The following is a 13,250-nucleotide window of genomic DNA, read 5'->3' on the forward strand; positions in this document are numbered from 1 at the left end:
ATGTAAAATAATAAATATTTGTGTATGAAAAATAATTGTCTTTACAAATATAGATATGTAAACTATTTTTTATAATTTTGTTTATAGTTTTTGTTATTAGGACTAGTTAATTAAAAAAAATTAAAAGTAAAAAATCTTAAAGAATAAAATGATAAAGATTTGTATATATCAAAGAAAAATAAGAGTGTTCGTAAGGATTCCTTTTATTATCTGTCCAGATAGACGCATTTGAAAATAGAAATTAGATTACAAATTTATGTGTTTGATGTTTGAAAGAATTAAGTAGGATTTATTAAATATTGAAAATTGTTGAAATGAGTACAACCAAATATTGAGTAAATAAATTACATATTATGATACAAAATATTGATATTAATTCTTTCACAATTTTAATTATTTTAAAATTGTATTAATCTTATCATAAACTATTAAAACTTCCTTAAAACATGGTCAAATCTTTAAACGTCGGAAATTCAAATGAAAATTAAATGATCTCGTGCCTTCTTATCAATCAGAGGTGAATTAGAAATAAGAAATTATAGAACGAAAAAAGGAGAAAATACAGATGAAAAAATTTCAGGAGGGACTTTTCTTTTATCTGTAGAAAAATTAAATGAGGTTACAGAGATCAGAGAATGATTAGTACAACCAAATTTCATGATTTTTCAAAATTTTAAAAACATTTGACTTATAGTTGAAAATACTCTTTCTGAAATAAAGTTATCTTGGATTGCTTCTAAAGAATAATTACACAACAACAATTTAACTTAAATCTAAAAAGATCATTTATTGCGAATAATAAGTGAAGCTTTGAATACATGATTAAGCAAACAAACTTGGTGATTAATTAGATTTGTTCATAACTATAAAAAAATGACAGACTAAATTTCAGCAACCACACTCGCTTGACCGTAAAATCAGCAAAAACTTAATTTATAGAACTGGCAACTGATGAGCTGAATTGATTAATAGCTACCAACAGAAGTTATCATTACCAAATTGAAATTTAAAAAGAGAAAAACGCAAAAAAGAGAAAATACAATGTATGTTGCTGCAAAAATTGATGACACTAGGAACATTAAAATGAAAAGTTTTATGCCTTCAATCGACCATAAAACTTTTGTTTCTCCTGAGTGGTCTGGAATCGGCCATGTCCAAACTTGGATGAGGTGTCTATGAACTTGAGTTTGATGTCTTCCAAAGCCACCCGAGATGTCTGTTTGAGAAGGGATTGACGAAGAGTGAGAACCCTCTTCTTGGGTCCAACACAGCATCCCTTCACCATAATGTAATCATCCTTCACAACACCATAATGTGGGAATCCACCCATAGGCGTAATATCCTTCTCAGTCCTGTCATTGTTAAAGTAAACTTAGCAAACAAATCACATCAAAGTTTTTCATTATCTTAAACAATCTGCATATAAACCATTTGGCACCACAACACAGACTAAAATAACAAAGAGGCACTAGTGTACCTGTCAAACTCAGTGATGGCAGTATGTGACTCTTGGCCAGTCTTGGCAACTTTGTAAATCTTCTTATTCAACTCAGTTCGATGATGATAACCATTCTGACCAGCCCTGGCAACAGTGAAAGAAACACGGGCAGGGTGCCAGGCACCAATACAAGCAACCTTCCTCAGACCTCTGTGAGTCTTGCGAGGGAGTCGAGTAACACCCCAACGAGTCACAACACCTTCATAACCCTTACCCTTAGTCACACCAATGATATCAATCATCTCATCTTTCTGAAAAACTGCATCCACTGGGATTTGCTTCTCAAAGAAGCTGTATGCGTAATCCACCTTCTGTGATACTGTTCCACCATTAACTTGGATCTCCATCAAATGTGCTTTCTTCTGTTTCAGACCCCTCAACTTCCTTATCTACAGTAAAAAATAAAAACCATTACAATTCAATAATAATCAGAGTAGCCAGTAAATCAGTTGACATTACAAAATCGTTCAACATTTTTACGAAAAAATCAAAAAAGAAAAAAAAGACACGACACGCCACATTATATCAACATAAAAAACTAACCAAACTCAGACAACCTAAACACTTCCTCTACCTGAGTATGAGCAAGAACGCGAATGACAGTTGAATACTTCTTCAGTTTCTCAAGCTGAGATTCAACATCTTTCTTCCCTTCCTCCGTTTCATACTTCTTTGTGTATTTGGTAAAAGCCTTCTTTTTAGATTTGCACCAATTCTTATAAAACCGTCTCCTGACTTCTTCACTTAGATGCTGAGCCCAAACAGTATTGAGTGTACGAAGGCCACGTGGTGTCTTCACGTATCCCACAACTCCAACAACAACCAACGGAGGAGTTTCAATGATAGTGACAGCTTCACATGTTTCTTTCTTATGAAGTTCTACAACAGAAGAAAATATACAAGGCAACCATTAAAATGCATGGAATATATATAAAAATATAAAACCCCAATAAGTATTCACATAGTGACAGTAAAAAGAATGCAAAATAAGCAATAAAAGATGACTCTTGTAAAAGGAACAAACAACTGACACGTGTAATTAATTAGTCCATCACAGAACAAATAAAAAGTGAACAATCGAGATCCATGTAATATCTATAGAAATATTCAGAAATGACCATTACAGTTTGGTCTGTTTCACATAATTTAGACAAAAATCTATGCTTACTTGATCCTGGTTTCTCAACCTCCCTGACAATGTGGGTCATTCCAGCCTTGTAGCCCACAAAGGCAGTCAACCTGCATGGTTGACTAGGATTGTCTTTAGGGAAAGACTTCACTGCAGTATAAAAAACACAAGGCTTGTCACGACAACTATCAATAACATATTGACTTAAGCTAACATCATACAGTATAGGTGTTACATACAACATAACTTCGACAGTTACAATGCATACAAGTGCTTACCTAGAAGTGTATTTCAAAGTGATGATGTATGATACATCTATCATTAAATAATAATACAACTTCAAAAGATTAAACAATGACCAACAGTATGAATGATGTTTGAATTTTTAAATTATATGATAAAGAATACGATTAATCAAAATCCGCAAACCCAAGCCTTTATTGGAAAACATCTGAATTGCAAAGACATTACCCCAAAAAGGTTTAAAATCATAAATAATTACAATACAAATACAATGCTTGAATTTTCATATCCACGTCACCTGTTGCAATTCCCTTGATTAAAGGAAAATTCCAAGTATAGAAATCATTATTTAAGATTAATGTTCACATATTATGTTCGCATAGATTCTACAACTAGGTTGATTGAGTTAAAATGAAAGAAAATTGCTTGAATTGTAAGAAAAAAGAATGCAAATAATGATTACTAACTAGTTTACTAACATAAATCACGATTTCAAAATGAATTTTGGCGAAATCACTTTCTTTCAAAATCAACTTTGAAAACGCTTCCAAAAATCATTAAAAACTTCAATATTGAATAAAAAATACCGAAAGTACTCGTTTTCCTATAAGATTTGGTAGGTTAAATAGAAAATTTTGTTCAAGCTCCGCGTGCCAAGCATAAAACAGAATGCCACCAAATACCAATAGCGATGAAGAAATGCTTCCAAACCAAAGGCCTATGGCGAAATGCATGCCAATTCTCGAGCTCATTAGTTTTCCATCCCAAAACCTTTAACAGAATTTTGGTAAGAAGAGCCGTTTCTGAGACTCCAGCCTTGATTACTCACTTTTTTACGGAAGCAATTTTGTTCAATCGTCACCAGGTAATGGCAATAAACTGTTCATGCCAGCACAGTGCACAAAATCTCTTTACAAGGAAGATATTGGTTTCAAGCACTTACAGTTAATTAAGATCCCAAAATCCCTTGGCAAGATCAATCAAATCTCACAGTTAAGAACAGTAACAAAAAATATCAAACAAATAGACCAAAAATAATCAACACGTCACCCTTTCCACGGTGACGAGAAGCTCGCTTCCTTGGGAGAAAGCCAAGGGAACCGTGCCTGGGGTGCTCAAACTTCCGATGCGACATCGTCTGCAGCTTCAACTGTTAAATCAACACTAAACATATGCACTAATCAATGAAATCGAAAAGAGAAAAGAAGGAAAATACTACAAGATCCATTGTAAGCAAATCAGGTAACAGAAAATGGTTGATAACATACCAGCAGCGTTACAATGAGAGATAGAGAGAAAGGGAAGAACTGTGAATGAGGGTTTCGCAAACACTCTTCTTTATATATATAGCCCTCACAAGGCGCCGCACTGCCACATTCAACCCTAAATAAATGGGCTTCGGATTCCAAAGCAATGCTTTTGGACAATCCCTCTAACGGCCCAAACTACAATAATTTTTAACTATATTATTGTTGAATAGCGTTAATTTTAGTCTCAACTTTAAATGAGCAAAAATAGTTCTTCTGATGTTAATTTTTTAAAACTTTTTAAACGATATTTTGGACTAAGATCGAGGCAAGAATGTTTAACAACTCAAATATTAGTTTTAAATATATATGATATACGTAATTAAGTTAAAATAACTAAATTTATTTAGCTATGAATCAACTATTACAAAATGTTTTTCAATTTTTTGGAAATGTTTCGAACAACTTTCCAATCAAGGAAATATATTTCAATTATTAATAATTTTGCTTTTTTATATGGTGTGGGCCTCATTCTAAGAGTCAATTGGTTAAAAACACTTGGTCCTCACATTACGAATTATAATAAATTACAATTGAAATTTTTATTCCAGAGTAAATTCACAACGTCAAGGGGATTGTGAGTTGATACAAGAATATGCACAATTACATCACATAAGAAGAATAGTGGCTACCAATTCTATTGCTAAAGTTTATAGTATGTAATTTATATAAGCAAATGTTAGTCATAAATTTATGTTGGACTTACCGATTACTATGGAACCATGATTAGCATTATTATTGCACACTAACATTGACGTGTTTCATACTCCCAATAGCTTACCTCATCTGAGGTCCCATGATCATCATATTCCTTTAGTGGAAGGTTCTGAACATGTTAAGGTTAAACCATTTAGATACCCACAGAGTCAAAAGGAATAAATTGAGAAGTTGGTGTCAATTATATTAGAGGAATGCGTTATACAACATAGTAAAAGTCTTTTATCTTCTGCCATCATTTTGATGAAAAAGAAATACGAGTCATCGAGAGTTTGTACAAATTACAGGCCTCTCAATGTAGTGACTATCAAATGTAGTTTCCCTATTTTGACGATGGATGAATTAATTGATGACTTGTTTGGAGCTTCTTTATTTTCTAAATTGGATTTGAGGTCGGGATACCATCAAATTTTGTTAATTAGATTTCTGTATTGGATATTGATGCTTCAGGAAGTGGAGTGGGTGATGTCCTTAGTTAAAACAAACATCCTATTACATATTTCTCTAAGAAGCTATACTTGAGAATGCATTAGTCAGCATATGTTCGCGAGTTTTATGTTATAATAAAGGTTTTGGCTAAATTCAGACATCACCTATTGGGTCATAAGTTCACAATTAAAACATACCAGAAAAGTCTTGAGAAACTCTTAGAACAAAAACTGCAAACACTAAAGCAACAATAGTGGCTTCCTAAGTTTTTGGGATATGAATTTACAATCCAATATACATAAGCGAAAGAAGATATACTTGTTGATGCTTTATCTAAGAGTTTTATGATGGTTGTTTCTACTCCTGTGCATTATTGGGTTAATAAGGTGATAATTTTGAATCAAAGTGTTCCTCAATTATCCAAAATCTATCAAAATCGCTTACAAGAACAACATTCTTCTTCTGATTATAGTATACATAATGGATTACTCTTGTTGAAAGGCAAATATGTTTTACCTCAAGATCATGCATCAATTCAATAGATTATGAAAGAATTTCATAGCTCGAAAATTGGTCGGCATTCGAGAGTTAATATAACAATAACCAAAATCGCAACTCAAATTTATTGGAAGCATGAGAAGTGATATTAGCAAGTTTGTGAGAGAATGTGCAATTTGTCAACAAGCCAAGGCTGCTCATGTGTTGCCAATAGGATTATTGTAGCCTCTTCCCATTCCTCAACAAATATGGGAAGATATAGTCATGGATTTTATTGTGCAATTATCTCATTCCTAAGGATTTTCCACCATTTTTAAAGTAGTGGATTCACAGTCTAATTTTGGATACTTCATTTCCATGAAGTCTAAATGTAATAGTAAGGTTGTAGTTGAAGCTTTCATTACTAACATTGAAAATATATGATAATGTGTCACAATTTGTTTTATACATAGACATTACATGAATAAAATAAAATTATAACCTTCTTCATGGTAATGCAAATTTGTGTACAAGGACTAAATTTATGGAAAACTATGAAAAAATATTACATCATTCATCCACAACCGAATATCCTGCCTCAAATCAAAATGAAAAGAAAAAAGTAAATAAGACAAAGACAAAGTCTTGTTTAATTGTTCATGTTTCAATCTGGTCCTCATTATGATTGAGAAAACTCTAGCAACGATGTAGAAATGCATGAAACATCTATTACTTTATTGAAAAACACAAAAAAGAAATGTTTATAGATACTCTAATAGAAGTGATACATGTCTTGCAAGTGTAAGAGCAACATAAATTAATCAGAGAATCTCACGCAATTAAATGTACCTTGGTTGTGAGATGAAGAATATCACAAATGTGATTAAGTGGAACTTGTATAAAAGGTATGCAAATCCCAACATTTCCAAAAAGATGTCAAGATTGTACAAGACAAGTCAATAAATTATCTACTTCTTGAAACATTATGTTTTACAACCTAACAAATCTACAAAAAAGAGGTTGACTTATAGACATAGACAATGGTTATACAAATCACACGTTTTTGTGATCGAAAATATCCCCAAGAACTTCAGAAATCACATATTTCTAAAGAAAGAAGAAGGGAATAAAAAAAAAAACTTGTTGCAAATAACATAAGAACTATTACAATTATGATTCATTCAAGAGTCAAATTAATTTCTCATATTTTATATGTTATTAAGATTAATCAAGATTTGTTAATTGTTAGAGAAATATTATAAAGTGTCTTTTGAAAACAAACTTTCTATGATTAAAAATTCAAATAATCTAAAAGTATTTAAAGTTCACATAAAAGAAAAATGTATCGCTTTAGATTTAATGAAAGAAGAATTAACTAATTAACTAATAAGATATAAAAGAAAGATCAATATAAAAAAAATATGAATATCTCTTGAATCTTGAAGAAATATGATTAAAAAAATAAGAAAAATGGATGAAAAGTCACATTCTAACATCATAATATTTCAATATTTCTTCCATGTGATATGCAATAGAAAAAAAACAAAATACGGGGTTGATAGATAAAATATATAATAAAAAATGTAAAATTCAATGAAGACGAGATTTCATGGGAAAAGAAAAATAAATAAATAAAGGAAATCAATAATGAAGAATCAAATATAAATTCAAATACATACATATATATATATATATATATATGTATAAATAAAGATAAGAAAGAACGTTGAAAATATTTGTTTAATACCTCTTTATTTAAATTAATTTATAAGAAATCTTTCAAATTTTTAAAATATCATAATTATTTATTATTTATATTTAGAAAATTAAGATTTAAAAGTATTATAAATATTTACTATTCTATCATATTATAATATAATATATATATATATATATATATATATATATATATATATATATATATGACATAAATAAAAGAAAATGATAACCTCTTCTATGTATGTCTGTTATATTTCCAAAACCCCAAATCCCAACAATTTATAATGTTGTTTTTATCATTTTGACATTAAACATCAACATTCAATATCGATAGTCTTATTTTTTTAATCTAACTTTTTAATAATGAAAGTATAACAGTGGCAAGACATCATCATTATCATCACCATCCTGTGTCTCTGCAAAAGCAATTCCATATTTTGGTGTAAAACATTCCACACACTATACACAATCCATGCGACTCATAATACAAAGCCATTTCCACTACACATCACAACAACAAAGATTCAATCACTCCTACCCTTTATGAAAATCAAGGTTGTTTTAATTCTTCAAAGATCTATGTCATTATTGAAATCAATAATTACACTTTCTTTCACCCTCAATACATAATAGAAAAAAATCCTACACACCCCAATAAAATTAACTTCAACTGTTATTATCATGTTAAAATTGATGACCCTTTTTTTTTCATCATGTTGCATGTGTGTGTTCACCACAGCCTGAAAAAAGAGACCAAAATCAATATTCAAAACTTCATATGAAAAACAAGAAAGAGGGTTCAAATGAATTCTGCAAAGTTGATACCCATGTCCTGCCATCATCCAAGTAACAAACTGTGGAAAAGTGAACTTGAAAAGGGCTTGAGCCACATGAATTCCAGGGTGCTTTATCTGCATATTTGTTATATTATTCTGAAGATCAAAAGGTCAAGTGTCACAACATTTTTGTTTTGGTGAGTAGATAGAATTGGAGATTTTACACATTTAAATGGACAAAACTTTATATGCAGTTCTTTAGATGCTTTTTGCTGCTATTCTCTTATTCAATGGTGAATACAGACGTTTTTCAGAAAGAAAAATATTTTCACAGAAGAAAAATATTTCAAGCTTTTACCAAGTACATAATCTCATGAGTCTTAACTTTTGCCTCTGTTTAGGACTGTTTTTTCTGTTTTGAAATGTTACATTTTTGTGTCAGTGAGTATATTATAAGAAAAAGTGTATATAGTAGAAGATGAAATGATAAAATAAGTTCCAAATTGTTCTCTATTACATCTTTTTACATTCTTTAAGAAAATTGTCCTATGAGGGCAAAAACAAATTATCAAACAGGTTGGAGTGGAAAAACTTGTCTTGTGGGAACAATTGCCTGCATAAGTCACTATGAGCTTTAATGGAAACGTTCCTGTATGAGCTATCAAGTTGAAACTTTGATTCTACTTTGAGAACAATATTGAAAGAACATAAGAAACTGCATCTAAATTTTGTCTCAATTAAATTCTGCAGGGATGAAGATGAAGAGAGGACATACTGAAAGGGGCCAAAATTTAAATTCAATGTAGGGTTGATAGTTGACTAGCATTTTTGATGCCATTCTGCTAGCTGTGTGTAGCACCCTTACTCTTGGAATTCTTTTCTTCTCATATCTAACAAAAGATGAAGTCACAAAAGTTCAACCAAATTATCAGCATACCAGTTTCAGGGTCATGAATTAAGGTGACAACACATTTAGGAGTTGTAAGAGAATGTGATGCTTTTCACATTCAGATGGTATCAAAAGGGAGAATCATTTTCTGTTTAAAATAACAAATGACATACCAAAGAGGAAAACAAAAGAGAATACAAATATGATACCTTCTAAGGGCTGAGATAACTTCAGACTCATCAGGGTCATGTTCAGAAATCTTGTCAAGCTCAAGTATCAATTGGTAAGAGTCCTGAAAATGTATTACAACAGAAGAAGGGAAATTAAGAGAATACATTTCACACCTTTGATTCTTGTTTTATTCCTGAAGAGGTTAGCTACTTAGGTATAGCTATAGTTTTATAGAGGAATGAAACTGAAAATAAGGCACATTAATAAACAAAATGAAGATTTTAGTTATAACGTATATATTATACATGAAGCACTATATATATATATATTAATGCTGCCAGAATTGTGTATTCTGAAGGAAATGCATTTCATTTTGGATGTTGAATGTTGCAGATGACCAACCTCTATTGCCATGCAACCCCCTTGACCAAGATTTGGTTGCATTGGATGAGCTGCATCACCCAACAAAGTCACTCTATCAATTCCCCAAGTGTTTATCATGTCTCTGTCATATATATCCCTCTGCAGAATCATATTCTCTGGTGTTTCTGATATGAGTGCAATCACTTCATTGCACCAATTACCAAAGAGATCCAAAATCCTCTTCTTCTTACCTGCTGAAACTTGGACAAATGAACTTGTTTCAAATTTTCAACCACCATAGCAATTGATACACACAGCACAAATCCAGATTCTCTGCTGAGATTTTGGTATTTGTTTCTCTATTGAGACCTCAAAATACACTGATGTTGATATATAAAAAAAACTTTGAATATATTTTAAAACATTAAAATCAGTATCCATCACTATATTCTGAAAACTTGACAGATAGACAACAGAAATCCAATTTCCATACAACACAAGGTAAACATACCTTCTGGGAAAGGGACATTTGAAGGGGGTTCCCCGTGGAAAGCATACCATTGCATCTTTCCATGGCCAACATCTGAAGCAACAAAGTACTGGTTCATGCCCAAGAACACCCGATACCTTCAATTAATCACCAAATCAGAAACTTCAAACAGTAGAATAGCTTATTAACCTTGTCCTAACATGTTATTTGGGAATGAAGTACCTACCCAATTGTATCAATATATGGTGGTACATAACTTGTTAATCCACTATAGCATGTGAAACCTGAGTAATTTGCTTCTTGGCGCCCAAAGAGTTTCGAACGAACCTGAGAAAACAAAACATAATAGATTGAATGGAAAAAGCAAGAAAAACAAGGAACTGGCTTGAAAACAAAACTGGAAGAGAAGGGTGGTATAATTTACTTCTGACCATATTCCATCTGCTCCTATTAAGATATCACCATCATGTTGCTCACCATTTTCAAGGATCACTCTAACCTGATGTGAGTGGAAAAAACGTCAAAAATCAGAAAAACACTAACACAAGTCTTGTGCAATCAGAAATTAGTTGTTCAGAGAAACTCAAACCTTGCTAGGTTCCTGAATAAAATCCACAACTTTAGATTTGTTTCTTAGTATGTTTGGACCAACTGCATTCACTAATATATCTTGCAGTGTCATCCTACATATGACTAGGGTAAGAGGAAGCCTTTTCCTTGAAGCAGGAGTCAAAAGATCAAACTCACCGAACCTGAAATGGAAAAAAGAAAAAGAAAAGAGAGTGACAATAAAACAAAATTTGTATATTAAACCACCTAAAACCTTCTGAGATGGTCATAAGCAATGTATAGAAAATAAAACTGCAATAATCTAAGATCTCACAGAAGACTTTTTCAAGTACAAGCCTTCAGAAGGCCAAGTTAACATAGTAACTAACATAATTAGCATGCCACAGTACAGTGGTTTCTTTCAACCATATTCAAACACATACTGACTAAAATGAAAATGCTAGCAACACAATCTTTTGAATACAAGTTTTATTACTGACCAAAACTTATTGGAAATCACAAGGTTTTGTGGATTGGATTTTACTTCTTATGTAATGAGTCTCTCCCATGATTCCTAGTTTCCAATAATTTTTAACCAATTGCAGATGGAGAGTGTATTTCTAGTACTCCTAAATTTAAATAGTGTCTGATATATGACAGAACTTAGACAGAGTTCTTCAGGATCTTCTTCTGGCATTATTCTCCTGTTAGAATTGGAGTTTCACATAGGTAATCAGAGTAATCTTTTAGTGCATGCACACCTTTATAACAAAAATTTCTGAGATGAAATGAAACTCCAATTTTAATCAAAGAACAATACAAAAAAAACAGTCAAAAAACAGTATCTATGCTTTGTCCTATACTATATAGCATATACCATGTTGTCTTATTGAAGTTTCATGTTGTGCTTCAAAGAACAGCAATCAGAGAGAAGAACATGAAGAAACATAAGAAATTACCACTCTCCAGATAGACCATCAGCAAGGCCATTAGTCCTATTGGCAGTGACACAGCCAGCCTCCATTATCTGCCATGCAACACTCTGATCAATGGCTTCCAACACAGCAAGGGCACTGCTCAAGAGTTGAATTGGGCCTCTGTGCCTACCTTCCCCTCTAACAGCACTCAAATCCTTCTCAAACACTTTCACTGCATACCCTTTGTGCTTTGCAGCCAGAGCCAGAACAAGGCCACCAATGCCTCCACCAGCCACCAACACTCTCAGCTTTCTCTTCTCTTCCTCTGAACTTGAAAGAACCATTCCATTCCCACCTTCAACTCTGACTGAACACCTTTTTTCATTCATCTTCTCACTGGGGTATCCATATCTGTATCTGATCGAACCCTGGTGTTGAACCTGGCTACTACTTGTGCATGCACACAGGATCTGCACAGAAGCCATTGATCACCAATGGATTGGATGAAGAATTCAGTAACAGATGGTTGTGAGAGTGGATTTTCTGATGAATTTGGATGAACAAAAACAGTGTCTTCTTCTGCTTCAACACAGTACTCTATTAACAGCCTTAGTGCGCTTTGCCAGTTCTTTTTCTGAACTCACATAAATTAGACAAACTTCAACACTTTTGCAATATAAATTAAATAAATGGAATTTCTGTGAATCATTAAATATTTTTCTTATTTGGGTTCTTCTTAATGTCTTTTAAATGTTTTATTAACATCACATATTAATGCAATAACTAGTATCATTAAGTGTCTTCAAATATATGATATTTCATTGTGTACCTCTGGACATTAGCGTTTTAATAGGTTCTTTAGACAGATAAGAATTTAAATAAAATAATTTTTTTTCCTTAAGAGTAATTAATTGTTCAGTTTTAAGTAATATCAATTATTTCTTTAATATATTAACTTTCAATAATAACGATCTTTTAATAATATTGTCATTGTTTGTTCTGGTTATTATCCACATTATTATTTTTTTTAAATTATTAATATGTTTAATAAGCAATTTAATTTTTTTATTTAAATTTATAATTTATTTTTATTTACATAATTTTTTTATTCAATTGAGTATCAATTTTTTTTGGGTTAAATATGTTTTTGGTCCCTAAATTTTCAGTAAATTTTGAAATTAGTTTATTTTAAAATTTTTAACCAATTTAGTTATTCATTTTTTCGAAATACGTAAATTTAGTCTTTTTAATCAAATTTTGTTAGATTTATTTGATGTTTTGTATACATTGCACGATTGTATTTGAGTTGTTTATAATGTTGACACATTTTTGCTTTAATATTAAGTCAAATGCTATTATAAAACGTACTTTGAAATATCAAATAAACTTAACAAAATTTGATTAAAAAGACTAGATTCCCATATTTTAAAAGATGAAAGATTAAATTGGTCCAAAGTTTCAAAATGGACTAATTTCAAATTTCACCGAAAATTAAAAGACCAAAAACATATTTATCCCAATTTTTTAATATATTCAATCGATCATCCCACCAAATCGAGACTTATAACTTTTATCT

The 13,250-nt window shown here is 31.4% G+C and overlaps 2 protein-coding genes across 6 annotated transcripts; both read right to left on the reverse strand.

Moving 5' to 3' along the window:
- Positions 1-905: 905 nt before the first annotated feature.
- LOC114170045 (60S ribosomal protein L3) lies at positions 906-4,217 on the reverse strand. 2 transcript variants are annotated; one of them, XM_028055521.1, is made up of 6 exons: positions 4,139-4,217; positions 3,921-4,020; positions 2,667-2,777; positions 2,073-2,377; positions 1,478-1,887; positions 906-1,352 (listed from the first exon to the last, which is right to left on the reverse strand). In XM_028055521.1, exons 2-6 carry the CDS (start codon positions 4,003-4,005, stop codon positions 1,094-1,096), a joined length of 1,170 nt encoding a protein of 389 aa, XP_027911322.1. In that variant the 5' UTR covers positions 4,006-4,020; positions 4,139-4,217; the 3' UTR covers positions 906-1,093. The 2 variants fall into 2 exon arrangements, with proteins under 2 accessions (XP_027911322.1, XP_027911320.1); XM_028055519.1 differs by having other exon boundaries at positions 3,921-4,034; positions 4,139-4,213.
- Positions 4,218-7,930: 3,713 nt separating this feature from the next.
- LOC114170043 (zeaxanthin epoxidase, chloroplastic-like) lies at positions 7,931-12,333 on the reverse strand. 4 transcript variants are annotated; one of them, XM_028055517.1, is made up of 10 exons: positions 11,717-12,333; positions 10,798-10,960; positions 10,633-10,707; positions 10,435-10,535; positions 10,230-10,345; positions 9,758-9,978; positions 9,394-9,476; positions 9,071-9,185; positions 8,345-8,430; positions 7,931-8,259 (listed from the first exon to the last, which is right to left on the reverse strand). In XM_028055517.1, exons 1-10 carry the CDS (start codon positions 12,157-12,159, stop codon positions 8,250-8,252), a joined length of 1,413 nt encoding a protein of 470 aa, XP_027911318.1. In that variant the 5' UTR covers positions 12,160-12,333; the 3' UTR covers positions 7,931-8,249. The 4 variants fall into 4 exon arrangements, with proteins under 4 accessions (XP_027911318.1, XP_027911315.1, XP_027911316.1 ...); XM_028055514.1 differs by having other exon boundaries at positions 8,345-8,451; XM_028055515.1 differs by having other exon boundaries at positions 8,345-8,451; positions 9,758-9,972; positions 11,717-12,332.
- Between the last annotated feature and the right edge of the window lie 917 nt (positions 12,334-13,250).

This window comes from Vigna unguiculata, chromosome 11, assembly GCF_004118075.2.
Source record: "Vigna unguiculata cultivar IT97K-499-35 chromosome 11, ASM411807v1, whole genome shotgun sequence".
NCBI lineage: Eukaryota > Viridiplantae > Streptophyta > Magnoliopsida > Fabales > Fabaceae > Vigna > Vigna unguiculata.